This window comes from Scyliorhinus torazame, chromosome 12 (genome assembly GCF_047496885.1).
Source record: "Scyliorhinus torazame isolate Kashiwa2021f chromosome 12, sScyTor2.1, whole genome shotgun sequence".
Classification (NCBI taxonomy): domain Eukaryota; kingdom Metazoa; phylum Chordata; class Chondrichthyes; order Carcharhiniformes; family Scyliorhinidae; genus Scyliorhinus; species Scyliorhinus torazame.
The window spans coordinates 214556605-214583479 of NC_092718.1; the positions used below are offsets into that span (position 1 = coordinate 214556605).

The following is a 26875-nucleotide window of genomic DNA, read 5'->3' on the forward strand; positions in this document are numbered from 1 at the left end:
TCTGTTTTCTCTCCTGGCCACATGAATGATTTTTAAGTTAAATGGTTACAATAACAATCTCGAACGGAATACCCAGATGTTCCAGTCTCAAAATTTATCCAACAGTTTCCACGGGTTGTGGTCCATATACATGATTGTCTCTGCTGGGTTGCTGGCATCAACACCAGGCTTAAAGTCTCTTTCTCCTTGGTCAAATACTTCTGCTTGTGTCAATGGAATTTCCTCGAGAAATATTCCGGCAGCATCTCCAGGCTAAAATTTGTCTCCTTGCAATAACACTGCTGCGCCACCCATGTCATTAACAACCACTGCCAGTTTAAACTGCTTGTCGTAGCTGGGGGCTGCTAACATGGCGTTCGTCGTCAACGCTGTTTTTGAATGGCTAAATGCTGTCCTCAATCCAGATTAAGTGCTTGTTCTTCTTTAAGAGCCTTGATTGTATTATGATTTTCTGAGTGACCTGCTACGACTTCCTTAATTATGGACACTAGCATTTTCCCATGACTGATGTTATGCTAACTGGCCCATAGATTCTGCTTTCTGTCTCCTTACTTTCTTGAATAGATATGTTACATTTTGCAGTTTTCCATTGCTCAGACTTTTCCAGAATCTAGAGAATTTTCGAAGGTTACAACCAATGCACCTACTATCTCTGCAGCCACTCATTTTAAGATCGTAGAATGCAGGCCCAGCCAGTCCAAGGGACTTGTCAACCTGTGGTTCCATTAGTTTTCCCCATATGTAGTATAACCCTTATTGCCAGTTACCCTTACTGCCAGATTGCACCTCCAGTAATTTGCTATACAACACACGTTTGAACCTTTTTAAGTGTATGAACAAACCAACTAATGGCAAATGTCATTAGATGCCTGGCTATAGGCGACAGCAAAATTGGGCTCTTATCAGGCCACCAAGAGCTATTATGTTATCGGGTGTATGCTGCTTAATGGGAGCACCAATTTAAACCTTCCCGCTATATACACGATCCATGAGACTCAGACTCACTGACCACAAAGATCAAAATCTCAGGCACCCCTGCACCCCTGACTTGAGCCCATTATAGCCAGCCCACTGAAAATGTTTCATCCATCATTCTAAATTGTACTCAAGCTCCAGTTAATCCCATTGCATCTTTAGTCCTCTAAGGGTAATATTTTCTTTTAAAAAGAGTTGGGTTAAAGTGTTTGGAAAAATCACTTTTTTTTTTGCAAATGATAACTTATTAATATTCAAGAGGTGCATATAACCCCACGTGTAGAAGCTACATCATGAAACCCAGATGTGAACCCTGTTAAGACTGTTGTCTATATACTTATTTGAATGCTTCACCCAGACACATTCATTTTTAAAAAAAAAAACTTTGTTGTGCATCACATCATCACAGTAAAAATGGAGACATAGGTTTTGACTGATTTCTGACCCATGATTGAGAGCTGCTCTATTCCGATTTAGTCTAATTTAATTGTGGTTGTTACTTTATCTCTTGTTAGATTAATCTTTCTGTTCTCAGTTGATGGGGTGGGTGCTGCTCTCTGCAGCTGTAGACGTTTGTTGACCACAGGAATATGTACGGAATGAGTCACGGTATGTGGGAAGAGGGGCCTAATACTCATTGCAGAAGAACCAGTTACAGTCTTTTGTAAGACGTTGCTTTCTCCCATTTCCCTTAAAGCTGCAATTGTTCTCCTTCTTCCATGTTCCACCTCTTAGAAGAGTGAAATGGCTCTTCCTGAAGTCGGGGAATTTTAAAAAAGTGTAAACGTTGAGTTTTTTCAGTAAAAATCCAACTCTGATTGCAATTAAGTTAGGCCGGCATGGAAGTGTGTTGAACACCATGGATGGGGAGTTTTGTAAGTCGAGATAACGGCTGAAATATTTTCTTTCTTGCAAGCTGCTTTTGACACCTGGCAGTACTGTGGCGCATGGCCTGCCAATTTGAGATGTGTTTCCAACATGTTGTAAAATGTTTATGAAATTTTCAATGAGGAAAGAGATGTCTTCAGATAAGTATCAATTTTATCCATCAACGGTGATGGTTGCCTATAATTAAAATATACTTTGAGTTTTGATAAAATTGCAAAGTTTGCAAGTTGCTTGGCTCCAAAGCTGTGTTCAAGAGAAGCCTGCAAAATTCCCCACTGGAGTCTACACACTTCAATGTTTGTCTAACTTTATTGCAACCAGAGTTGGATTTTTGCCGAAGGTAAAACTTAAAAGGCTTTAATTTTTTTTAAAATCCAGACTTCAGGAAGTGTCATTTCACCCTTCTGAGAGGTGGAACATGGAGGAAGAGAACAATTATAGCTTTCGGGGAATCTGAGAAGGTAAAATCCTCTAGCAGGAAGATGGCAGAATGGAGAAAATTAATTACTCTGAAGGATGGGAGTGGAAGAAAAAACAGAGATAAAACAATAAACTGATATCAGCACATCCATTTCATTCTAACCCATGGACCCAAAGCCCTTGGATTGCTTAATCATTGAAGTTCATAAACAATGCAATAAATCATATTGGATCATGTGGCTTGTTTTTCATGTACTTTTTCTTTGTGAAATTGGATCCTCTCGAGTACAGTTTGTCTTTTTTTCCTTCTCTTCCACCACCACCCTCAACCCGACCCCAGCTTAAAGGAAGAAATCCAGATGTTGAAAGAATTGTTTTTAAAATAAATGAAAATATAGTGATACAATTTCTGTCAAACTGCAAAATAGTTAAGCACTTAAAACCTTGAATAGAGTTAAACTCCTGCCAATGACTTGATGTTAAACCACAAAACATGTGGCCTCTTTTGTTTATAATGTCTGTTTTAGGATGATCTAACAGTTTCCATAGTGCAAATATAAGGGAAATATGATTGTCCATCTGTTATAAATTAGAGTCGGCTGCCGATTGCGTGTACTTCATTTATACCCAAGGATTAGTGGGCTCTTGAGTCAATTTTATAACAATTGAATGTAGTACGCTGGCTGTTTTCACTTTGATCCGATGAAGAAATTACCAAGGGGTACTCTTGGATTCAGGATCACCGACTCTTAATATATTTAACAATGGGCTACTAAAAACGTTTAGATATTGCCTCTGGTGCTGTGCAAATTTACTTCAGAGGAATCTGTTAATGTGTTATCCTGAAAACATTGGCTGGGACTTGCAAGAATTTGGGTCTAGTGTTTCAAATCTTAATTTTTTTATGAGAAGCTGTGAATGATTTTCAATCTTTGAGGTTTGCTGTCCTTTATTTCTGTTCTGTTCAATCTATTCTGTTGAGTGGTGTTAATGTAACTTTGTGTGCACAGATGTTGAGGGAAGACCTGGAGCAGGAGAAAGAAATAAACTATTCAACAAATTTCTCGTCAAAGGCAAACAGAATGCAGGGAGACATTACTAAACTTATCGAATGGGTGTGAATGTATTTCAACATAAATGTGAAGTGGTGCACTTTGATATGACCGATAAGGAAAACACATACTGCTTAGATATTATTAGAAGTGGGTAGAGGAACAAATCGCTAAAAGGAGACCTTTTTTTTTTTTACGAGAGGAAAAGCAAACCAAGCGTTAGGGCCTGGATTTTTGCAACAATGGAGAGCCTCTCTGTCATTGTGATAATGGCAGAAAAAGCACAAATCTGGAAATCCCGAACACAGCGCCCACAAGTTTTGTGGGGGCGAGAATAGGCCAGTGTTCATTTTGTGGAGGCAGCTGCCCCGATAGAATTCAGTAGCTGCCTCCACTTGCGTGATTTTGGTGTGAGAGGTGTCTAAAACCCAGAATGTGCAGATTTGACTTAGTTTGAGCAGGTCTGAACTTTGCAGATCAATTTGGATAGCCAGGGTATTATTTTGGAGAGGTGGGATACCCCTTTGCATATGATTTGGGAGCATCTTTGGGTGAGGTCAGGTGTCCTTTGGGATTGCTCCAGGTAGGCATGAATAGGTGTAAAAAGTGCATAAACTCATTGGAACTGTCAAATGTGACAAGATGAATTGCTAAGAATCCCTCTACCAATAAAGGCCAACACTCCATAGGCCTTCTTCACAACCCTATCAACCTGGGTGGCAACTTTCAGGGATCTGTACATGGACACCTAGATCCCTCTGCTCATCCACACTTTCAAGAACTTTACCATTAGCCAAATATTCCACATTCCTGTTATTCCTTCCAAAGTGAATCACCTCACACTTCTCTACATTAAATTCCATTTGCCACCTCTCAGCCCAGCTCTGCAGCTTATCTATATCCCTCTGTAACCTGCTACATCCTTCCACACTATCGACAACACCACCGACTTTAGTATCGTCTGCAAATTTACTCACCCACCCTTCTGCGCCTTCCTCTAGGTCATTGATAAAAATGACAAACAGCAACGGCCCCAGAACAGATCCTTGTGGTACTCCACTTGTGACAGAACTCCATTCTGAACATTTCCCATCAACCACCACCCTCTGTCTTCTTTCAGCTAGCCAATTTCTGATCCACATCTCTAAATCACCCTCAATCCCCAGCCTCCGTATTTTCTGCAATAACCTACCGTGGGGAACCTTATCAAACGCTTTGCTGAAATCCATATACACCACATCAACTGCTCTACCCTTTGTCTACCTGTTCAGTCACCTTCTCAAAGAACTCGATAAGGTTTGTGAGGCATGACCTACCCTTCACAAAGCCATGCTGACTATCCCTGATCATATTATTCCTATCTAGATGATTATAAATCTTGTCTCTTATAATCCCCTCCAAGACTTTACCCACTACAGACGTGAGGCTCCGGTAGTCTATAGTTGCCGGGGTTGTCTCTGCTCCCCTTTTTGAACAAAGGGACCACATTTGCTATCCTCTTTATGCTCTTTGAAGTGGGACTATGAATACTAATGCTTGCTTTTAAAATTTATAAATTGAATGAAATATTTGTTGTTATAAGGGTTAATGTAGTTGAAGGAATGTAAATGTAGTAAAAGGGTTTTGTGAATGCGAGTGACTTTAAAAGAAAAGCCTGCAATAGGTGCTTGGAACTTTCCTTAATCTCAGCATGGACCTGAGATCTGCCCTCGGTGGATACTGGATAAGTTGGCATGGTAGGTGTAAGGGGAAATGGTGGTGCATGTGGGGGTATGAGTTGGCATGCATTGGCACTAAGTTGTCATCATAGGTTGGCATGGCAGGTAACTGAGGCCATGGGGCATAAGTTAGCATTGAAGAGCTGAGAGAGGGCATGTAATGGCAAGGATCAGCATAGAGAGGCTATAGGGATTGTGTGGGGGGGACCAGCATGAACCGTGGAGCTGTTTTATTATGGAGGGTGGCACGGTAGTACAATGGTCAGCACTGGTGCTTCACAGTGCTAGGGTCCCAGGTTCGATCCCGCTTGGGTCACTGTCTGTGTGGAGTCTGCACGTTCTCCCCGTGTCTGCGTGGGTTCCCTCTGGGTTCTCCGGTTTCCTCCCACAAGTCCCGAAAGACGTGCTGTTAGGTGAATTGGACATTCTGTGTATCCGAACAGGTGCCCGAGTGTGGTGCCTGGGGGATTTTCACAGTAACTTCATTGCAGTGTTAATATAAGCCTTCTTGTGACAACAGTAAAGATTATTATTATTATTATGGTTTTCTGTTTGTGTTTTTAAAAACTGTGATAACAGTGCCAGTGCACCGAGGCTGACCTTGCACTCAGCCTGTCTCTGCACTTTGCATCTTCTACACTCATTATGGAGTCTCTCAGCCTGAGCCCCACCAGAACAAAAATCTAACCTTCAGGTTGGGTTTTCAGAACTAAAAAATGTCCTAACCGGTTGTGAGCAAAGATCCAGGCCTAGGTTTATTTCCAGAGAGATAGAATTGGAAAAGTGGAGCCATTTATGCTAAACTTGTAGAGAATCTTAAGTGTACCACTCCTGGAGTGGTTTGTACAGTTCAGGTCTCCATATAATGAAAAGATTTAGAGGCACTGGTGAAGTTGAAAATAAAGACTCATGACCATGATACTAGAACTGAGAGGATGTACTTATCAGAAAAGGCTGACCAAGCTGAGGTTGGGGTCTTTAGGTTAATGAAAGAGTCTGAAACGATAGACAAAAAGAAAATCTCCCCATTCATGAGGAATACCAAACTAAGGGATATAAATAATACATTCAATAAGTAATTCAAGGGAAATGTCTTTACCCAAAGAATGATTTTCCACATGGGGGAAAGAGGAATGGAAGGATATGGTGACAGAGTTAGATGAAGATGGGTGGGCAGAGGTTTGTGTGGAGCATAAATACTGACATCAAGTTGGGCGAAATGCCCTGTTTCTGTGTAACTCTATGCAAGTTTCTCATGAATCCTTCAAGCAAAACCATGTACAGTGATGACTCTCAAACGCCAGTGAAATACTTTAATCTGTTTTTGGTCATGTTCATTGAGATGAAATGTTACTGGGTGGCTGTAGAAGCCAGGTATATTAGGTGTATTAGAAATACCTGGCTTCTACAATGGCATAGTGGTTTGCACTGCTGCCTCATAGCGTTGAGGACCTGGGTTTGATCCCGGCCCTGGGTGACTGTCTGAGGGATTTGCACATCCTCCCTGTGTTTGCGTGGGCCTCGCCCCCACAACCCAAAGAAGCGCAGGCTAGGTGGATTGGCCATGCTAAATTGCCCCTTAATTAGAAAAAAAAGAACTGGATACTCAAGTTTTTTTTTTAAAAGTGAAATGTTACTCTAGGCACTAGGAAATCGTTCCTCTTCAATGTGTGGTGTGAAGCACCAGAACAAGCAGAAAACAATTTGTCCGACAACAAGGTGTCAAATCAGACACCAACTATATCGCTTGCCTCTCACCCCAAACTATATTGCTTGCCCCCCCCCGCTGGACCAGCCTCCCCGAACAGGCGCTGGAATGTGGCGACTAGGGACTTTTCACAGTAACTTCATTTGAAGCCTACTTGTGACAATAAGCGATTTTCATTTCATCCCTGGTGCTGTAAGGGGGTGTCAGCCTAGTTTAGGTGCTTAAGCCCCAAAAATGGGTTGAACACTGTTTTCTGCTTGAAAGGCAGAAGTACACTCAACCAAACCAAGCCATCATTGTTCAGATTTGCATTGAAACCATTGCTTTTTTTTTTTTTTGTCGGATGAACGGGGCCAAAGTGGGCTATTAGATTTGTTACCTTGGCCACTGCACTTATTAGTATAGGTTTCCACAGTTGGTAAACATGTAAGAGATTTGTATTACTGTTCCTTTTTACATATATTATTTCTGTAGATGATCTATAGCTCTTTTAACAAGCTGCAGTTCAGAAGTTTTTAATTACATTTTTCCACAGAAACAATTTGTCATGTATAATCTTCAGACTTGTTCCAGACAGAAGTATAAGAGCCATGAGTACTTGGAGCTTTGGAACTGTCCTTGATGAGAAAAATGTTTGTCTTTTTAAAATTGCCAATAAATGATCTAACAAATCTAAAATGTAAATATTGGTTACATTTATTTTCCAAAAGGGGAGTAAATGTGGGATTCCTGCCATTGCGATGACTGAGCTTTCCAGAGGAAAGTCCTAAGCAGGGAGGTGACATGGTTCACTGCTGTTCTTGTGCTCTGTTGATGTCTGCCCTCTCTGGTAGACCGTTTTGATGCTTGGTTGAAGAGAATGACCAACAACTAAAATATTTTAAATAACTTGGAAACAAATTTATTTTAAACCATATACAAAAATTAAGCAGGAATTGATCGAGAAGAGAAATACGATGTCTTGCACTTCATGTAGACTGTATCCAAATTGAGAAGAATTGAAGTATAGATTCCGCTGTTAAAATGGCTCTACAGTGATTGGTTGTTAGGGGATGCAAAAAAATGATGCAAGGTGGCTTGCTCTTTTTTAAAATCCCCTCTCTCGATGTGTGGGGAACTGAGATATTGGGAATTATGCCAATTCCCTGAAATAATATGGCTAAAATAAAGGACTCTGGTTACTGCTTGTGAATGAACATAAGAACTAGGAGCAGGAGTAGGGCATCTGGCCCCTCGATCCTGCTCTGCCATTCAATGAGATCATGGCTGAACTTTTGTGGATACAGCTCCACTTTCCGGCCCGAACACCATAACCCTTAATCCCTTTATTCTTCAAAAAACTATCTATCTTTATCTTAAAAACATTTAATGAAGGAGCCTTAACTGCTTCACTGGGCAAGGAATTCCAGAGATTCACAACCCTTTTGGTGAAGATGTTCCTCCTAAGCTCAGTCCTAAATCTACTTCCCCTTATTTTGAGGCTATGCCCCTTAGTTCTGCTTTCACCCGCCAGTGGAAACAACCTGCCCGCATCTATCCTATCTATTCCCTTCATAATTTTATCTGTTTCTATAAGATCCTCCCGTATCCTTTTAAATTCCAACGAGTATAGTCCCAGTCTACTCAACCTCTCCTCGTAATCCAACCCCTTAAGCTCTGGGATTAACCTAGTGACTCTCCTCTGCACACCCTCCAGTGCCAGTACATCCTTTCTCAGGTAAGGAGACCAAAACTGAACACAGTACTCCAGGTGTGGCCTCACTAACAGCATATACAATTGCAGCATAACCTCCCTAGTCTTAAACTCCATCCCTCTAGCAATGAAGGACAAAACTCCATTTGCCTTCCTAATCACCTGTTGCACTTGTAAACCAACTTTTGCGAATCATGCACTGGCACACCCAGGTCTCTGCACAGCAGCATGTTTTAATATTTTATCATTTAAATAATAATCCCTTTTGCTGTTATTCCTACCAAAATGGATAACCTCACATTTGTCAGCATTGTATTCCATCTGCCAGATCCTAGCCCATTCACTTAACCTATCCAAATCCCTCTGCAGACTTCTGGTATTCTCTGCACTTTTTGCTTTACCACTTATCTTAGTGTCGTCTGCAAACTTGGACACATTGCACTTGGTCCCCAACTCCAAATCATCTATGTAAATTGTGAACAATTGTGGGCTCAACACTGATCCCTGAGGGACACCACTAGCTACTGATTGCCAACCAGAAAAACACCCATTAATCCCCACTCTTTGCTTTCTATTAATTAACCAATCCTCTATCCATGCTACTACTTTACCCTTAATGCCATGCATCTTTATCTTATGCAGCAAACTTTTGTGTGGCACCTTGTCAAAAGCTTTCTGGAAATCCAGATATACCACATCCATTGGCTCCCCGTTATCTACCGCGCTGGTAATGTCCTCAAACAATTCCACTAAATTAGTTAGGCACGATCTGCCCTTTATGAACCCATGCTGCGTCTGCCCAATGGAACAATTTCCATCCAGATGCCTCGCTATTTCTTCCTTGATGATAGATTCCAGCATCTTCCCAACTACCGAAGTTAAGCTAACTGGCCTATAATTACCCTCTTTCTGCCTACCTCCTCTTTTAAACAGTGGTGTTACGTTTGCTAATTTCCAATCCGCAGGGACCACCCCAGAGTCTAGTGAATTTTGGTAAATTATCACTAGTGTATTTGCAATTTCCCGAGCCACTCTTTTAGCACTCTGGGATGCATTCCATCAGGTCCAGGAGACTTGACTACCTTTAGCCCCATTAGCTTGCCCATCACTACCTCCTTAGTGATAACAATCATCTCAAGGTCCTCACCTGTCATAGCCTCATTTCCATCAGTCACTGGCATGTTATTTGTGTCTTCCACTGTGAAGACCGACCCAAAACACCTGTTCAGTTCCTCAGCCATTTCCTCATCTCCCATTATTAAATCTCCCTTCTCATCCTCTAAAGGACCAATATTTACCTTGGTCACTCTTTTTTGATTTATATATTTTTTAGAAACTTTTACTATCTGTTTTAAAATTCTGAGCAAGTTTACTCTCATAATCTATCTTATTCTTTATAGCTTTTTTAGTAGCTTTCTGTTGTCCTCTAAAGATTCCCCAGTCCTCTAGTCTCCCACTAAACTTTGCCACTTTGTCTGCTTTTTCCTTCAATTTGATACTCTCCCTTATTTCCTTAGACATCCACGGTCGATTTTCCCTCTTTCTACCGTCCTTCCTTTTTGTTGGTATAAAGCTTTGCTGAGCACTGAAAAATCGCTTGGAAGGTTCTCCACTGTTCCTCAACTGTTTCACCATAAAGTCTTTGCTCCCAGTCTACCTTCTCTCATCCCATTGTAATCTCCTTTGTTTAAGCACAAAACACTAGTGCTTGATTTTACCTTCTCACCCTCCATCTGTATTTTAAATTCCACCATATTGTGATCGCTCCTTCCAAGAGGATCCTTAACTATGAGCAGGTGCCAGAATGTGGCGACTAGGGGCTTTTCACAGTAACTTCATTTGAAGCCTACTTGTGACAATAAGCGATTTTCATTTCATGAGATCATTAATCAATCCTGTCTCATTACACAGGACCAGATCTAGGCCCGCTTATTCCCTTGTAGGTTCCATTACATACTGTTCTAGGAAACTATCGCGGATACATTCTCTAAACTCCTCCTCAAGGCTGCCTTGACCGACCCGGTTAAACCAATCGACATGTAGATTAAAATCCCCCATGATAACGGCTCTGCCATTTCTACATGCATCCGTTATTTCTTTGTTTATTGCCTGCCCCACCATAATGTTACTATTTGGTGGACTATAGACTACTCCTATCAGTGACCTTTTCGCCTTATTATTCCTGATTTCCACCCAAATGGATTCAACCTTATCCTCCATAGCACTGATGTCATCCCTTACTATTGCCCGAATGTCATCCTTAAATAACAGAGCTACACCACCTCCCTTACCATCCACTCTGTCCTTCTGTATAGTTTGGTACCCTTGGATGTTTAATTCCCAGTCGTGACCATCCTTTAACCATGTTTCAGTAATGGCCACTAAATCATAGTCATTCACAATGTTTTGCGCCATCAAATCATTTACCTTATTCCGAATACTGCGAGCATTCAGGTAAAGTACACTTATGTTGGTTTTTATACCTCTGTTTTGAATTTTAACACCTTGATCAGTAACCTCTCCTAAGTTATTTTTCCTCTTAACTTTTCTCCTAATTTTCCTTGTCGTTGAACCCATATCTTCATGTAACAACCTGCCGCGTCGCTTTCCATTAATGTTTTTACTTCCCGTTTTATTCCTTTTAGTATTACTGGGCCTATTCACTGAGCTCCCCTCAGTCACTGTCCCTTGTACTGTCGCCCTTTTTGATTTTTGACTATGGCTTCTCTGCCTTACTCTTTCCCCCTGGCTGTCTTTTGTTTCTGTCCCTGTTTTACTACCTTCCGACTTCCTGCATCGGTTCCCATCCCCCTGCCACATTAGTTTAAACACTCCCCAACTGCTCTAGCAAATAGCCCCCCTAGAACATCAGTTCCAGTCCTGCCCAGGTGTAACCCGTCAGTTTGTACAGGTCCCACCTCCCCCAGACCCGGTCCCAATGCCCCAGGAATCTGAAACCCTTCCCCTGACACCATCCCTTCAGCCACGTATTCATCCTATATATCCTGTTATTTCTACTCTGACTAGCACGTGGCACCGGTATTAATCATGAGATCACTACTTTTGGGGTCCGATTTCTTAACTTCCTTCCTATCTCCCTGTATTCTACTTTTAGGACCTCATCCCTTTTTTTACCTATGTCGTTTGTACCGATGTGTACCACGACCACTGGCTGTTCACCCTCCCCCCACCAGAATGTCCTGTACCCGCTCCGAGACGTCATTGACCCGAGCACCAGGGAGGCGCAACATACCATCCTGGAGTCTCGTTTGTGGCCACAGAAACACCTGTCTATTCCCCTTACAATTGAACCCCCTATAACTATTGCACTGTCACACTTATCACCCCTCCCTCTGCAGCAGAACCAACTGTGGTGCGACAAGTTTGGCTGTTGCTGTTTTCCCCTTAGAGGCTATTCCCCTCAACAGTATCCAAAGCGGTATATCTGTTCTGCAGGGGAATGGCCACGGGAGATTCCTGCACTACCTGCCTCGCTCTCTTGCTCTGTCTGGTGGTCACCCATTCCCTTCCTGCCAGCGGAGTCTGAGCCTGCGGTGTGACCACCTCTCTATACGTGCTATCCACGATGCTCTCCGACTTGCGGATGCTCCACAGTGTCTCCACCGCCGCTCCAGCTCTGAAACTCGAGCTTCCAGGAGCTGTAACCGGAGACACTTCCTGCACACATGCTGACGCTGGGGACTGGAACTGTCCCCAGCCTGCCAAATGGAACAAGAGGAGCAGACCACGCCTTGGAGCTGTCCTGCCATGATTTATTCCTTTAAATTAAACTTTTGAATTTAAACTTTAGAAAGATGTTTTTGTGTCGGATTAATTATATCCAATCTCCTGTATACTATTTACTTAGCTTCATCACTGAGTATTTATCTTGCTTCATCTGACAACAAATTAAATAGTTATTTCATTGAAATTAAAAAGTTATTTAATTAAAATTTTAAAAGTTATTTAAATAGACTTAAAAATAGTAATTTAAATCAACCCAAAATAGTTATTTAAGTGAGATTTAAAATTTTTAAAATAGTAATTCAAATCAACTTTAAAATAGTAATTTAAGTCAAATTTTAAAAATAGTAATTCAAATCAACTTTAAAATTGTAATTTAAGTCAAATTTTAAAAATAGTAATTCAAATCAACTTAAAAATAGTCATTTAAATCAAATTAAAAGTAGTAACTCCAGAAATATTCAAATTTAGCCCATTCTGCCTTTCAGCCAATCAGGTCACAGTCTCCTGTGACGTCACTTTACTGTTTTTTTTTCAATTTGAAATAAACAAACAGACAAGCAGCTGTCCTACCTGCTGCAGTGTTCAACGCAGGTCCACTCCTCTCCGGTCCCGACTCTCCTCTCGCTGTTTTAAACACTGAAACTCCCGACTCTCCTCTCTCTGATTTTAAACACTAACTCCCGGCTCTCCTCTCACTGTTTTAAACATCCAAGCAACTGGGGGGGGGGGAGGCGGGGGATGACAGTTTATAAATTGTCACTTTTTTGTTTTGGCAACCCATCTACGAGCTTTTCCTAAAGCCAATTCGAATGCTATCTCTTTAGTCTGTCGGATAATGGCGCAATTTAGTCGCTGTCCAACATTAAAGTGAGGAACCAAACTTTAAATTACAATGACCATATTTATGACTAAATATGCCGAGCGATCGTGCCTACATGAAGTACTGGCATAATGTCGACAATCTATCCAGTACATCTCCATGAAGGTGTTCTCCTGAAATTTTGACATTATGCTCTTATCACTTTTGGTCACTGACACTGAACTTAACTCAGTGAGAATAGTGAATTGAGCTTTGAAGAATGTTTTTTTAAATAAAATATTTTTAATGCAGCCAACCTTGGGTAAACCGGTAGCTTTATCTTTGGTTGCCTGATACTTGTGCATTGGGAAGTGGTGGCATTAGTACAGAATGAAAGTGGACTATGTATCTCCCAAAAAGCTTTTGTAATGGTTTTATGACTGTGCTTAATGCCAAATAGTTATAGGCTTATGAGATGCACCTTTGTGATTTTCTTTTTGTCTTGCTTCTTTTCGGCTCCGATCCTGTTCAAAATTACTTCAATCCTGTTGGGCAATTCCCATACGGTGTAGTGTGTATTCTTAAGAATGATCTCGCATCGCCCATTCCCCCTCCTCTCTTTCTTCATCTATATCATGAATGAATTAGCTTCCCCAAACTCTACTCCATTTATTAAGCTTGCCTGAAACAAAGACTACTACGTACAAATTGTGCACCCTCTTTAGGTTGACAACGAGTGAAATTTTTGAAATGTGTGCATAACAGGGCCTGTATGCATTACAGGGCCAGCATTGCTTTCAATACTGAGTTCCGGCAGAGATTAGAAATCTTTGTTCGGCGCAGCATGCACAGTTAAACACTGGGCGGCACGGTAGCACAATGGTTAGCACTATTGCTTCACAGCGCCAGGGTCCCAGGTTCGATTCCCGGCTTGGGTCACTCTCTGTGTGGAGTCTGCACATTCTCCCAGTGTCTGCGTGAGTTTCCCCCCACAAGTTCGAAAGGCATGCTGCTAGGTGAATTGGACAGTCCGAATTCTTCCTCTGTGTACCCGAACAGGTGGCGCGGAATGTGGCGATTAGGGAATTTTCACAGTAACTTCATTGCAGTGTTAATGTAAGCCTACTTGTGACAATAATGATTATTATGATCATTATTAATATTACACTTTTAGTATTTCTAATAATAACTACTAGGTTTTTGAGTCTTGTCTGTTTATGTGCTGATTAATGTATTTGCAATATTCAATTCCTTAAACTATGTAGTCATTATGTCTGCTTGCTAAGTTGGCAGCACTTTTTTCCTGAGTCAAAAGATTCTGGGTACAAACCTCATTCCAATGAGCACACACAATCTCGACTGGGAAGTGTTATATGTACTGATGTTCCATCTGTTGGATGAGGCATACTCAAGCCCTGTCTGCTTACTAAAGTGGATGAAAAAATACTTTGGCGTTGTTTGAATATATTCTTTGACTATGTTAGCTAACATCCCTTCTTTAGCTAAAACTGCCAAAGCACACTTTTGAGTTATTCATTTATTTATTGTTTATGGATCATGTGCCAAATTGACGACTCCTTGTGCCTAATGATTTTTAAAATAAATTTAGAGTGCCCAATTCATTTTTTCCAATTAAGGGGCAATTTAGCGTGGCCAATCCACCTAGCCTGCACATCTTTGGGCTGTGGGGATGAAACCCACGCAAACACAGGGAGAATGTGCAAACTCCACACAGACCGTGACCCAGAGCCGGGATCGAACCTGGTACCTCGGTGCCGTGAGGCAGCAGTGCTAACCACTGCGCCACCGTGCGGCCCTCCTTATGCCTAATGATGGCTGAAACACCAACTCCCCGACTGGGAGTGTGATGTGACCGGTAGATGCCGGGTGAGGCCTCATGTCAGCTTCCCGGCAGCCATGTTGGGTGTGACCATGCCGCACTTGCTTAAATCGGTTTTAAACCTACTGTGTGAGCTCACCCGCAATCTGTTGACCCTAGATGTGGCCCACAAACGTGGCCTAGGTGGAACGGCATGCGGGGGGTCTCCCGGGTCATCAGAGGGACCTCGGTGGTCATGGACAGTGAAATGTGGCCCTCTGGCCCTCCCCCTGGAATGTGGGCACTGTCATGGTGCCCAGGTGGCACTGCAAAGCCCTCTGGGACCCCATAGCGGAGTGTCCTCATTTGGGGTGTGTGGGTAATGCTCATGTGTGTGGGGGATGACATTGTCCATGTGTGAGGTTTGTGGGAGACCCTCAAGTTCACTTGGAGCTCGGGGCACCCTTTCAAAATGGCACCCCGATTGCTGAGGAGCCAGTCTGGCCAGCGAATTCAGCTCCCCTGTGATGAAAATAATTTTAAGTGTGGGCTAAACCGGTGAGAAACTTCCCAGGGCCCAAAAAATGACATTGTTGTTTGAGACCGATGGGAAACTCGCCGGCAGAAATCTCCCAGGAAAACCCGCCACACATGACACTTCGAAACTTTGCCATTAGATTGTGCCCATACGGTGTTGTAAGATGAGTGCAAGTTACTCTTGCTCTTTTAACAGCTTCCTCCAAAAGTAGCTTTTAGTGAAGTTGCTTTTAAGAAGTACAGTTCAGAGTGTAACAAATTGCCAAAAAAGGGGAGGGGTTCCCCATGTATTACAGCTTATTTATAGCTATGCATTGAATACAGCAAGTCGAGCAGAAAATAATTCACCAGGAACCTATATTTTGTAGAATGACTTATTTATAAAATATGCTGTTCTCTAAAGGAGGAAACTTGGCAATGAATATAGTCATGTTTGCTGAGCATTTTTTTAAAAGTACACGTAATCAAGGATCATTATAGGCCTGGTTTTATAGAATAGGGATGGATGTGAGACACTTTCATGCAATCACATTCTCATTATCGTGCTGCTTGGTTTAGGAGTGAATGCTCTGTTTTCTTTTTCCCCTTCTCCTCACTATCACTCTCCTTCTCAGACTGATGATGACCCAAGAAGGAAGTTGTTGAACTTTAGCAGGTTGTAGAATTTCTGAGTAACTGACTGAAAATCTGTTCCCGAGTAACCAATCTTTATTTCCTGTGCATTGTCTTCAGGGTCCACATATTGCTTCAGTGACGTTGGCTGCTTATGAATGTAATTCTGTGAATTTCCCAGAACCTCCATACCCAGATAAAATCATTTGTCCTGATGAGAAGTTGAAAGAGACGATCTCTCTATGGGCCATTATCTCCAAAGTCAGGCTGGAGGCCTGCATGTGGGTAAGACTTCCATTATCAAAATTACTTGTCAATTTTATTTACATCTTGTACCAGAGTGTGATGTCAAACAGCGTGTACATGGCTCTAACGTTGAAGAATTTTCGACACTGTACCTTGTGTTTTCTCTCTTATGCAGTTTGATCTCAGCTGAAATTGTAGTCAAAGCTCTAAAAATATGCTCTGTACCCTGAATAAGGCATTGGAGATTGGCCATGTTCCTGCCATGCTATCCAGCAAGCTCTGATAGCAAAGTCTGTATGTGTGAAGCTGTTGAAAACTGGATCAAACTTGTCTTGTAGTCAAATACATATCCGACATTCTCTCTCTCAGCTCAAACGCAAAGAATAGCCGCTTGGGTGAGGTACTCTAGAAAGGGCTAGGAAGAGGTAGAAAATGGAGAAAATGGAATTGAAATTACCCCTTTCGTTGTGAACTGCACTTCAACCAATAGCATCAATCTCCAATACACTGTCTAAGTGAGCACTCTTTGAGTATGTATCTAAACATTTAACCATAATAGCTGGCACAACTGAAGTTGTTTCTGTCCATGTGTATTTTGGTCCCTTTAATGAGGGAAGGTATAGGGCAGCACGGTGGCGCAGTGGGTTAGCCCTGTTGCCCCACGGCGCCAAGGACCCAGGTTCGATCCCGCGGGGTTCTGGGTCGCTGTCTGTGTGGAGTTTGCACATTCTCCCCGTGTTTGCGTGGGTTGAGCCCCCACAACCCAAAGGATGTGCAGGTTAGGTGGATTGGCCACACTAAATTGCCCCATAATTGGTAAAAAATGAATTGGGTACTCCAAATTTTTTTTTTTTTAAAGTGAGGGAAGGTATAAACTCTGCTGACTTTTTGTTTTTATTTTCCTTCCCTGCTCAAAGTGGAATGCGATTTAACGACCGTCCGCCCCACTGAGATCAGCTAGCTATGCATAGACCGTAGATCAAACTTGGACCTGACTTTCTGTATGGTTCAGCAACATGTATAGTGGATATACCCACTCCTGAAACAGGAGCTCAGAACTTCACACTCTTCCTAATTGTCTGAAGGACACTCGCAGACAAAAGGAAGATGAGATTAGTTGTAAGCAGCTTTAGGGCTGCACTGTGTCAGAAATCTGAGTGGCAAGCACAAAGGTTTGGAGTCTTTTCTGTTCATGTGTTTGGAATCAAGAGTTTGATTTCTTGGATTGTGATCATTATCCTCAATCAATTAATCCGGCCAATTACCATCACATCCATCTACTCGCAATCATCAGCAAAGTGATGGAATATGTCAGTGATCGTGCTATCGAGCAACACTTTCTTAGCAATTACTTGTTTACCGATGCTCCGTTTGGTTCTGCCAGGACCACTCAACTCCAGATCTCATTACAGCCTTGGTCAAAACATTAGCAAAAGAACCACATTCCAGAGCTACTACTGTTGACAACAAGGCAACATTTGACTCCATGTGGTATCCTTGAGGAATCCTTGCAAAATTGAAATCAACGGTAGGTAATCAGGGAAGGTCTCCATTTGTTGAAGTCATAGCACAAAGGAAGATGGTTGGAAACCAATCCTCTCCGTCACAGGACATCACTGCAAGTGTTCCTCAGGGTAAGACTAATGGACTGGTAATTGGTTGGTTTGAATTTATCCTACTTTTTGTGGACAGAACTTATCTGGGCAATTTTCCACACTGTTGGGTAGATGCTAGTGTTGTAGCTATCATGGAACAACTTGATGGGTAATGTTAGTACATGTCTTCAAAACTACAGCTGGGATGTTGTAAGGACCCATAGCTGTTGCTGTATCCAATGCATGTGGCTGTTCCTTAATATCATGTGGAGTGAATCAAATTGGCTGAAGACGGGCATCGGTAATACTGGGCACCCCAGGAAGCAACCAAGATGGGTCACCCACTTGACACTTCTGGCTGAAGATGTTTGCAAATGCTTTAATCCAGTGTTTTTCAAAAGTTTTTCCCCCCGGGGCCCACTTTTACCAACTACCGACCTTCGTGACCCCCGCCAGTCAACTTTTGCAACCCACCATTATTTCTTTCCTTTAATGCGACAGGTGATTCTGCTTGGTCCTCACAATCTCACTTTCAATGTTACATTTCTGCTAAGGACTTCAGCTGGCGGTATAAGTTTTTAAAAATTTTAGAGTCCCAATTCATTTTTTCCAATTAAGGGGCAATTTAGCATGGCCAATCCATCTGCCCTGCACATCTTTGTGTTGTGGGGACGAAACCCACACAAACACGGGGAGAATGTGCAAATGCCACAAGGCCAGTGACCAGAGCCGGGATCGAACCTGGGCCCTCGGTGCCGTGAGGCAGTAGTGCTAACCACTGTGCCGCCGTGCTGCCCTGCTGGCGGTGTAAGTTCTCGCTGCATCCTTTGAAAAAATATCTAGATGTTGTCCTCAAGCTCACCATGCTTAGTCTGCAAATGCCTTTTGAAGCTTTGAGGGTTTTGAAATTTCATTTACCAGTACTTTCCTGCATATAACGCACATGGACTTTGCATCCTAATTTGCATTGGCACAATTAACAAGGCTACGCCTCAAGCAATCATCTTTATACTGCTTTGTTCCTGATTTCAGCTTCTTAATGTGTTGTTCACCAGAGGCCCTGGAGCTCACACCAGCACTGCTTTGTCCTGCTGTGAACTCTCCTGAACAGCACTCTCCAGCAGATTTAGTTATGAGATCCTGGCCAGTTTGTGTCTCTGGCCCTCTCTTCCTTACTATGAAATGATCCATTTTTAATTCTTCACAGTCCTGTTGTCTTGCTTGCTGGCAGCTACAACATTGAGGAACCCTCCTCCGTGATTTAGCACCCAAAGCATGGACGTACAGGATGCATGATCGGACGTACAAGGTGCATGATGCCAGTGTATGTGTCCGGCACGTGGTCTGCCCTCTGATGCTGCTTCTGGCGGGGATTCCATCATTTTTTAAAAGAAATTTGGTCCTGGGACACTGCGTTGAACTCAGGAGGAAGTGGCCTGCCCTGCTAGGCTCTGGGCCTTGTTCGAGATGATGTTGAGGTTATTTTATTCTAAATTTAGTGTACCCAATTCATTTGTTTTTCAATTAAGGGGCAATTCGGCATGTTCAATCCATCTACCTTGCACATCTTTGGGTTGTGGGGGCGAAACCCGCGGGGAGAATGTGCAAACTCCACACAGACAGTGACCCAGAGCCGGGATTGAACCTGGGACCTCGGTGCTGTGAGGCAACAGGGCAAACCCACTGTGCCACCGTGCTGCCCTTAGTTGAGCTTCTTAAATGTTGTTGAGCTGCACTCATTTAGGCAAGTGAAGAGCATTCCATCGCACACCTGGGGCTGGATTCTCTGCAGCCCCGTGCCAAAAATCGCATTTGGTGTCACTCTCACCACACTTCTGGGGTTCAGCTCTTTTGTCCATGTTTGGACTAAGGCAGTAATGAGGTCAGCAACTGAATAATCATGGCAGAAACATACTGTTGGCCCTCTGATCAAGCCCAGGCAATAAAGGCAGGCAGACATAAGTCACATTCCAAGGCATTTTCCACTAAACAAGGCCGTGATATTTCCCCCATGTATAATCTTCACTATATCACCATCACAGTGCCAGCTAAGTGGCTCAAGCTGCAACTGTGAACAATTTTGTTTTTAAGTTTAAAAAAAAATTGTGATTAAGTGAGTGTTAGTGATTTCCATAAACATGACATTTGTAATCTGTGTAAATAATTGTGGCTTGCATTTAGCTTGCTTTTATATTTCTATTTTTGTCCTGGATTTAATAAGGGCAGTTTTGAGGGTATGTTTTTCCTCCCCGCTACCCTTTTCTCCAGTTTTACACTAAAAAATAAAACAAGTTTTTAAATTGGAAATAGAAACTTGACCTAACTTCCCTTCCAGCGAAGCAGCATGGGCCAATATGGTAGAGCCAGCAGTGATAGTGTACCAGTACATTCATATAATCTATTTGTCACTATTTCCTCTACTTCAACCTCCAACCTGGTTATATTTAAACAAGCTTCCTCTCAAGTCCAAGCTTGCACAGCTGAACTAAAATTGGCCAAGGGTTGAAGTGGAAAAATTGAATGTAGATTTTTTTAAATGTCAGGCTTCTTCTAAAGGGGTTTAAAGAGGAAAAATGTATGCCATAAAAACTGATGTATAAATTGAGACCCCTCCCAGAAAGATCTATGAATCCTGTACAAAATAAGGGACCACATATCAATATGTCTGGCCACTAACATTCTCACCATGTTAACTGCCATTTAGTTGGAGACTGGCGATAGTTGCAGGGGTAGGGAATTTAATATCCGCAGCAGAAACCAGTGTTGAAGTCGGCAGAAACAATGATTTTTAAATATTGGATGTTGCACTGTGGTTGACAATAAATAGGAATGCACTTAATTGAAAAGGACACCAGGCAACATAGTGATAACTTTGATGGTTACAAGTCTTGTTGCATTACCCGCTTGGGTTAATTAAAAGCCAGAGATCTTTGGGGATCTCTGGGTCTATGCATGAGTAAATATGGGATGTGTTTTTCCTTGACCTCCGACATTAACTCTGGCTGGAGGGACTTAGAACTTTTTTTAAAAAAGCTGAGTTGAATTCTTCCAGTCAAATCATCCGGCAACTGTGATGTGATGTGGATATATGCAGCTATAAAATTGCACCTGGGAGATCAGTTCTCTTGCATCGTCCAGGGAGTAATAGTACCCAATGATGTCATGTTCATCTCTATCATGATTAACCATAGCTGCAGGCTACAACATGCAGGTTTACCAGACTAATCCCTAGAATGGCAGGATTGTTTTATGAGGAGAGATTGAGGAAGCTGGAGCTGTATTCTTGAGTTTTGAAGGAAGAGAGGTGATCTGATTGAAGCTTACAACATTCTTACAGGGTGTGACAGGGTAGATGTGGATAGGATGTTTCCTCTAGCTGGTGAGTCTACAACAAGGGGACATGGCGAAAATCTCCCCAAAAATAACTAAGTGTCATTTTGGGCGGGATTCGTGGGATGATTTCCGCCAGGTGTATGGATGCAATCCAGATCACAATTCACTCGCACTTAGTTGTTTTTTTTGAGCTTGGGGGAATTCTCACTGAATTAGCCCACATTTAGAATTGTTTCTGGAGTGGGGAATTAAAGATGCCGGCAAGACCGGCTCCTCTGAGATCGGGGCGCACTTTTTATAGGATGCCCAAATCTCCCACCCAGGGACATTGTGACTCTTCCACCAACCCCCCCCCCCAAAACTTCCTGGCAGACATGGGCAACACCCCCAACCCTCAGGGTTGCAAAGGTACATCCCTCCTATAAGGCTGCCCACCCCCACGTTCACAACCCCAAAACCCTTCGCCTCCCCTTCATATTCACCCTTAGTGCCCCTCCCTTCACCCCTTCTTTCATGGGCATGGCCCAGCACCCCTGCAATGCTAACCAGGAAGTGACAGGTTGGCAGTGCCAGGGTGCCATGCCGGGTGCTGGGCCTGCCTTGTCCCTGACCAGCTGGGGGTTCCAATGGCCTCCAGGCCCAGAGCATGGCCATCACGTCTCGTTTCCATTTTTGGAAAGCAGTACTGATTCGCACTGGCCTCCTGCGGGGCCAGTGAATCCCAGGAGCCGGGAGACTCCGGCCTCGAACAGGCTGTGCATACTTAAATGTTAAGACTCATTAAGTATGCTGATCTGGATCAGGCCCAGCAAGAATGTGATCCAGATCAAGTTTGGTGCAGTGGTCCAGTGCCTGGCGCAAAACCCATTTGGGGTCTCTCCTGCTATTCTCTGGGAATAGCAGGGTCAGTGTTGGCCGCAGATTCATGGCCATAGCCTCAGGATAAGGGACAGACCATTTAAGACTCAGATGAGTAGGAAATTCATCACTAGACCGGGTAGATGCAGGATAGTTCCTGATAGCGGAGGAGTCCAGAACCAGAGATCAGAGTGTAAGGCTACAGGGTAAACCACTTGGGATTGAGATGAGAAGAAATGTCTTCACTCAGCGAGTGGGTAGCCTGTGGCATTCGCTACCAGACAAGAGCAGTTGAGGCCAAAACATTGTATGTTTTCAAGAAGGAGTTAGATGTAGCTCTTGGGGCTAAAGGGATCAAAGTATCTGGAAGGGGGGGCAGGAAAGCGGGAACAAGTTACTGAGTTGGATGATCAATTGTGATCATAATGAATGGCAGAGCAGGCTTGAAGGGCCGAATGGTCTACTCCTATTATCTATAAGCAGCATGGTGACACAGTGGCTAGCAAATGGTCAATTTAGGCAAGAAGTGAATGTATGTGTCAACAGGGAAAGAAACCAGCCTAGCCAAAGATTGCTTTTGTTGTTGAGCAAAACTCCCTACTAGCGGCTAGCACTGCTGCCTCCCAGTTCCAGGGACCCAAGTTCAATTCTGGCCTTGGGTGACTGTCTGTGTGGAGTTTGCACTTTCTCCCTATGTCTGCATGGGTTTCCTCCGGGTGCTCCAGTTTCCTCCCACAATCCAAAGATCTGGAGGCTATGTGGATTGGCTATGCTAAATTGCCCCTTAACGTCAAACGATGTGCTGGTTGGATGGGGTTACGAGGGTTGGGCGGGGGAGTGGGCCTAGGTAGGGTGCTCTTTCAGAGCGTTGGTGCAGAGTTGATTGGCCAAATGGCCTCCTTCTGCAGTATAGCAATTCTAATTTCCATGTGTTCTCATGCATGTGAAAGTGTATGTGAAATCCACAGCAACTTGTAGCGGGGGGCCAGTTGGCTCATTTGGTTGAACGGCCACGTGCATCAACAGCAAGGGGTTTGATCCCTGTTCTGGCGGGTGTGCATTCGGACCTGCCTCCTTGCCCTACCCATAGTGGAAGTTATGGTGCTGTGGGCTGGACCTGCGTTCAGGCAGAGGCCTCAAAAACGATGATGCCATGTTCAATGCATTATCCAAAGAATTCTAGCCCCGTAAACTTTAAATCAAAGTCTGATATTCACTATTTGCATCAATTATTTACAAATAGTGAAATCTGAAATTATTTTCTGGCTTTTGTGTCTGCACTGCTGACGAAAGAGGTCAGTGGGGTAAGCAGAAGGAAAAACCCAAAGGCGGATACTTGTCCCTGAATGCGGTAATGCACTTTTTGAAGGACCGATTATGCCTGACCCTAGAAGGCAAGAGGAAAAATCTCTCCTGAAGTCGGGAGTTTTGCTCAACAACAAAAGCAATCTTTGGCTAGGCTTGTTTCTTTCCCTCTTGACCCATACATTCACTTCTTGCCTAAATTGACCCTTTTCCCCTTCCTTAGTTTTCTTAAATTTTTAATTAGTTCTTGTATCAAACATGTGCTTATTTTGCCTTTTAAACTCTGCTGTTGGTTGTGAACACTAAATTTGTTCAGTTTGATGTATAATGCATTGTAACTCTCAAATCTGTGCTTCCTGTCAACTTTTTCCATTTATGAACCTATATTTGTGCTGGAAAATGTCTCTGTAAATTTGCCATGTTTTAATCATGCCCCCCTGCCAGTGTAGGTGTGGCCGTGGCTCTTCTTGGGAGGATTTCATTGCAGCATGGCAAGATTGCATGGTTTCCATTACTAAGGCAGTCAAATAAAAATATTTTAAAATGTATGACTCTGAAAAGAGGATTGAGTTATTTCTGCGTGCCCTGTCCAATTACCCACCAGGCTTTAACACCATTTTACCTGAAGACGACCTAATTCTTGACCCCCTATGTGCAATGCTTTAAGAGATTGACTAGTAACTATAAAAATGTGCTTGCTGACTTGATGAGGCTTTTATTAAAGCCAATGTTTCAACAAGAGCCTCTGTAGCACTTTTAATGTGGGAAACATACAGAAGTTAAACTTGGATTTGTTTGAAAAAACCTAGTTGTTTGCTGTGAGTGCTACTGAAAATAAAGTAAAGCGCTCCTGATCACCCGAATATGCAATTGTGTATGCACTAATCCTTAAGGAAAAGTTCAAGTGAAGTTTTTTTTAAAAGTTTACATTTATAGAACATCCGTCACAACCTCAGAATGTCTCAAAACATTTGTAACAAATTAAGTATTTTTAAAATATAATATAAATTTGCACAAAGCACTGACATTTTTCAGTCCTGTTGATTGGGAGATCAATATTGGACAGGATACTGTGGCATACTCCCCTGCACGTCTTCCAAATACTGCCTGAATTCTTTAGAGAGCAGATTGATTCAGTGGCTCAACTGAAACAAGGCATTCTGACAGAGTAGCATCCTTCTGCACGGCAGTTGAGTGTCAGCATGGATTACGTGCTCCAGTCTCTGCGGTTAGCCATGAGACCTGAACCGTCTGACTCGGTGAGAGTGCTACGAGCTGAATCATAGCTAACCCTGTGACCAATTTTAAATTGTTTGTTGAATTGAAGAATGAGGAATTTTTAAACAAAAAAAGATACAGTTCATCATCTTCTTGGTACATTTAGTTGCACTTAGAAATGCTTCAGCTGCAGAAGTAATTTGAATTTTGCAAGAAAATTCATTATCTTTTAAAGGCCAATTCAATCTCTCACTTTTACCCCTCAGTGAGCAATCGTCTCGGTTTTGGAAAGTGGCCTACCCATGGCTTGCTACTGAACACCCTTGATATCCCTTTTTGGTTTGAATTTGTTTAATGAACGAATCAACGAGGATATTTGATAGTGTCTCTACAATTTCTGTTGTGCAATTTGATTCATATGATCTCTGGGGCTCTTTTAGGTTGTCTGAAGGGGACGGAGAGGAATTTTCAAAAGGATTCTTTCCCTTATTGGCACTTTTTTCCCCTCTCTCTCGAGATTGCACGACTGGAAGGTCAGGAAGTGTCTGGTCATACTTTTTGTGAGGGCCACGAAGAATCCAGCATGAGTTTTAAGGATACAAAGAAATAACATTTATTTACAATAACATATATATACACACAACAGCAGCAGCTTCCTGCTGGTTCCATTCTCCCCCCCCCCCCCCCCCCCCAACCCAATGGGGAAGCCCATAATCCCACAGGATTGTGGAATTGTCATTAGTCCCCAGCGAATGGTAAGCAGGCAGGTTATAACATTCTCTTCCCCCCCCAAAAGTCCAAGGAATCCACCAAAGACCCTGGCGAAGGAGGGCGACAGACCCGATTTGCCGCAGGCCGGACACCATTTGAATGAGGCGCGGGATCGGGCGGCGTTTCCGTGATGAATGGCGTAACGGTTGTACATCCACGGCCCGAGGATTCCCCCTCTGAGGCGTCCTGTGTCTCCATCTCGGAGTCCGAGTCTGCTGCCTCCGTCATCTCGGCGTCTCTATTTCCACGCGGTTCTGTAACGACCTGCGCAGGGTTTGAGTGAGGCACCAGAGGAAGATTGTGAGGAATACGTTCCATTGAATCTGGTCTCTGTGGCTGTAGAAGTGAGCTCCGGGGGTGGGGAATCTTTGGAAGGGATAGTCTTCCGGACCGAACGTGGTCTACATGTTTGCGCTGGAGACGACCCTGGGCTTGTACCTGGTATGAGATAGGGCCCGTTTGGCGAAAGATTACGCCAGGGACCCACTGGGCACCACCAGCAAAATTCCGAACGAACACTGGGTCACCGGGCACAAACTGCCGATGCCGAGAAAAACCATATCTCTGCCGTTCTTGTGTGCGCCGTACTTTTGCGCCAATGTCCGGGAAAATCATGCTAAGGTGGGTGCGAAGTCTCCGGCCCATTAGGAGTTCTGCGGGAGCTACCCCAGTCACCGCATGGGGGGTGGTCCTATACGAAAACAGAAAACGAGCCAGTCTCGTGTCCATTGACCCGGAAGACTTCTTTTTTAGGCCTCTTTTGAATGTCTGCACTGCGCGCTCTGCCAACCCATTTGAAGCCGGGTGGTAAGGGGCAGTGCGGATATGGCGTATGCCGTTCATCTTCATGAACCTCGCAAACTCCTCACTTGTGAATGGAGTGCTGTTGTCCGTGACCAGCACCTCGGGGAGGCCATGCGTACTGAAAGACGAACGCATCTTCTCCATTGTTGCGCAGGACGTTGTGCCTACCATCTTATGCACATCTCGCCATTTAGGCTGGGCATCGATTAATAGAAGGAGCATGGATCCTTGAAAAGGGCCGGCGAAATCCGCATGCAAGCGTGCTCAAGGCCGCCCTGGCCATTCCCAGTGATGTAGGGGCGCGGCCGGCGGAAACTTCTGATGCCCCTGGCAAATGGAGCAGTTTTGGGCCACCTTCTCAATGTCAGTGTCGAGGCCTGGCCACCAGACATAACTCCGGGCCAACATTTTCATTTTGGTCACACCTGGATGCCCATTGTGCAAGTCTCTTCGTATCAGCTCCTGTCCTTTTTCCGGGACAATCACACACGTCCCCCACAAGAGGATGCCGTCTTCCACGCTGAATTCTGACAGCTTGGAGGAAAATGCCCGCAACTCCATGGCAGCACGGTAGCACAAGTGATTAGCACTGTGGCTTCACAGCGCCAGGGTCCCAGGTTCGATTCCCCGCTGGGTCACTGTCTGTGCGGAGTTTGCACGTTCTCCCCGTGTCCGCGTGGGTTTCCTCCGGGTGCTCCGGTTTCCTCCCACAGTCCAAAGACGTGCAGGTTAGGTGGATTGGCCGTGCTAAATTACCCGTAGTGTCCATAAGGGTTG

The 26875-nt window shown here is 43.5% G+C and overlaps 1 protein-coding gene across 4 annotated transcripts in view; it reads left to right on the forward strand.

The window, feature by feature from the left end:
- vmp1 (vacuole membrane protein 1) overlaps nucleotides 1-26875 on the forward strand; it is a 220893-nt gene that overhangs the window by 110906 nt on the left and 83112 nt on the right. For all 4 annotated transcript variants that reach the window (XM_072469916.1, XM_072469917.1, XM_072469919.1 and 1 more), the window contains exon 6: nucleotides 16089-16253. In XM_072469916.1, the coding sequence (XP_072326017.1) occupies nucleotides 16089-16253 (165 nt within the window). The remainder of the gene's footprint in view (nucleotides 1-16088; nucleotides 16254-26875) is intronic.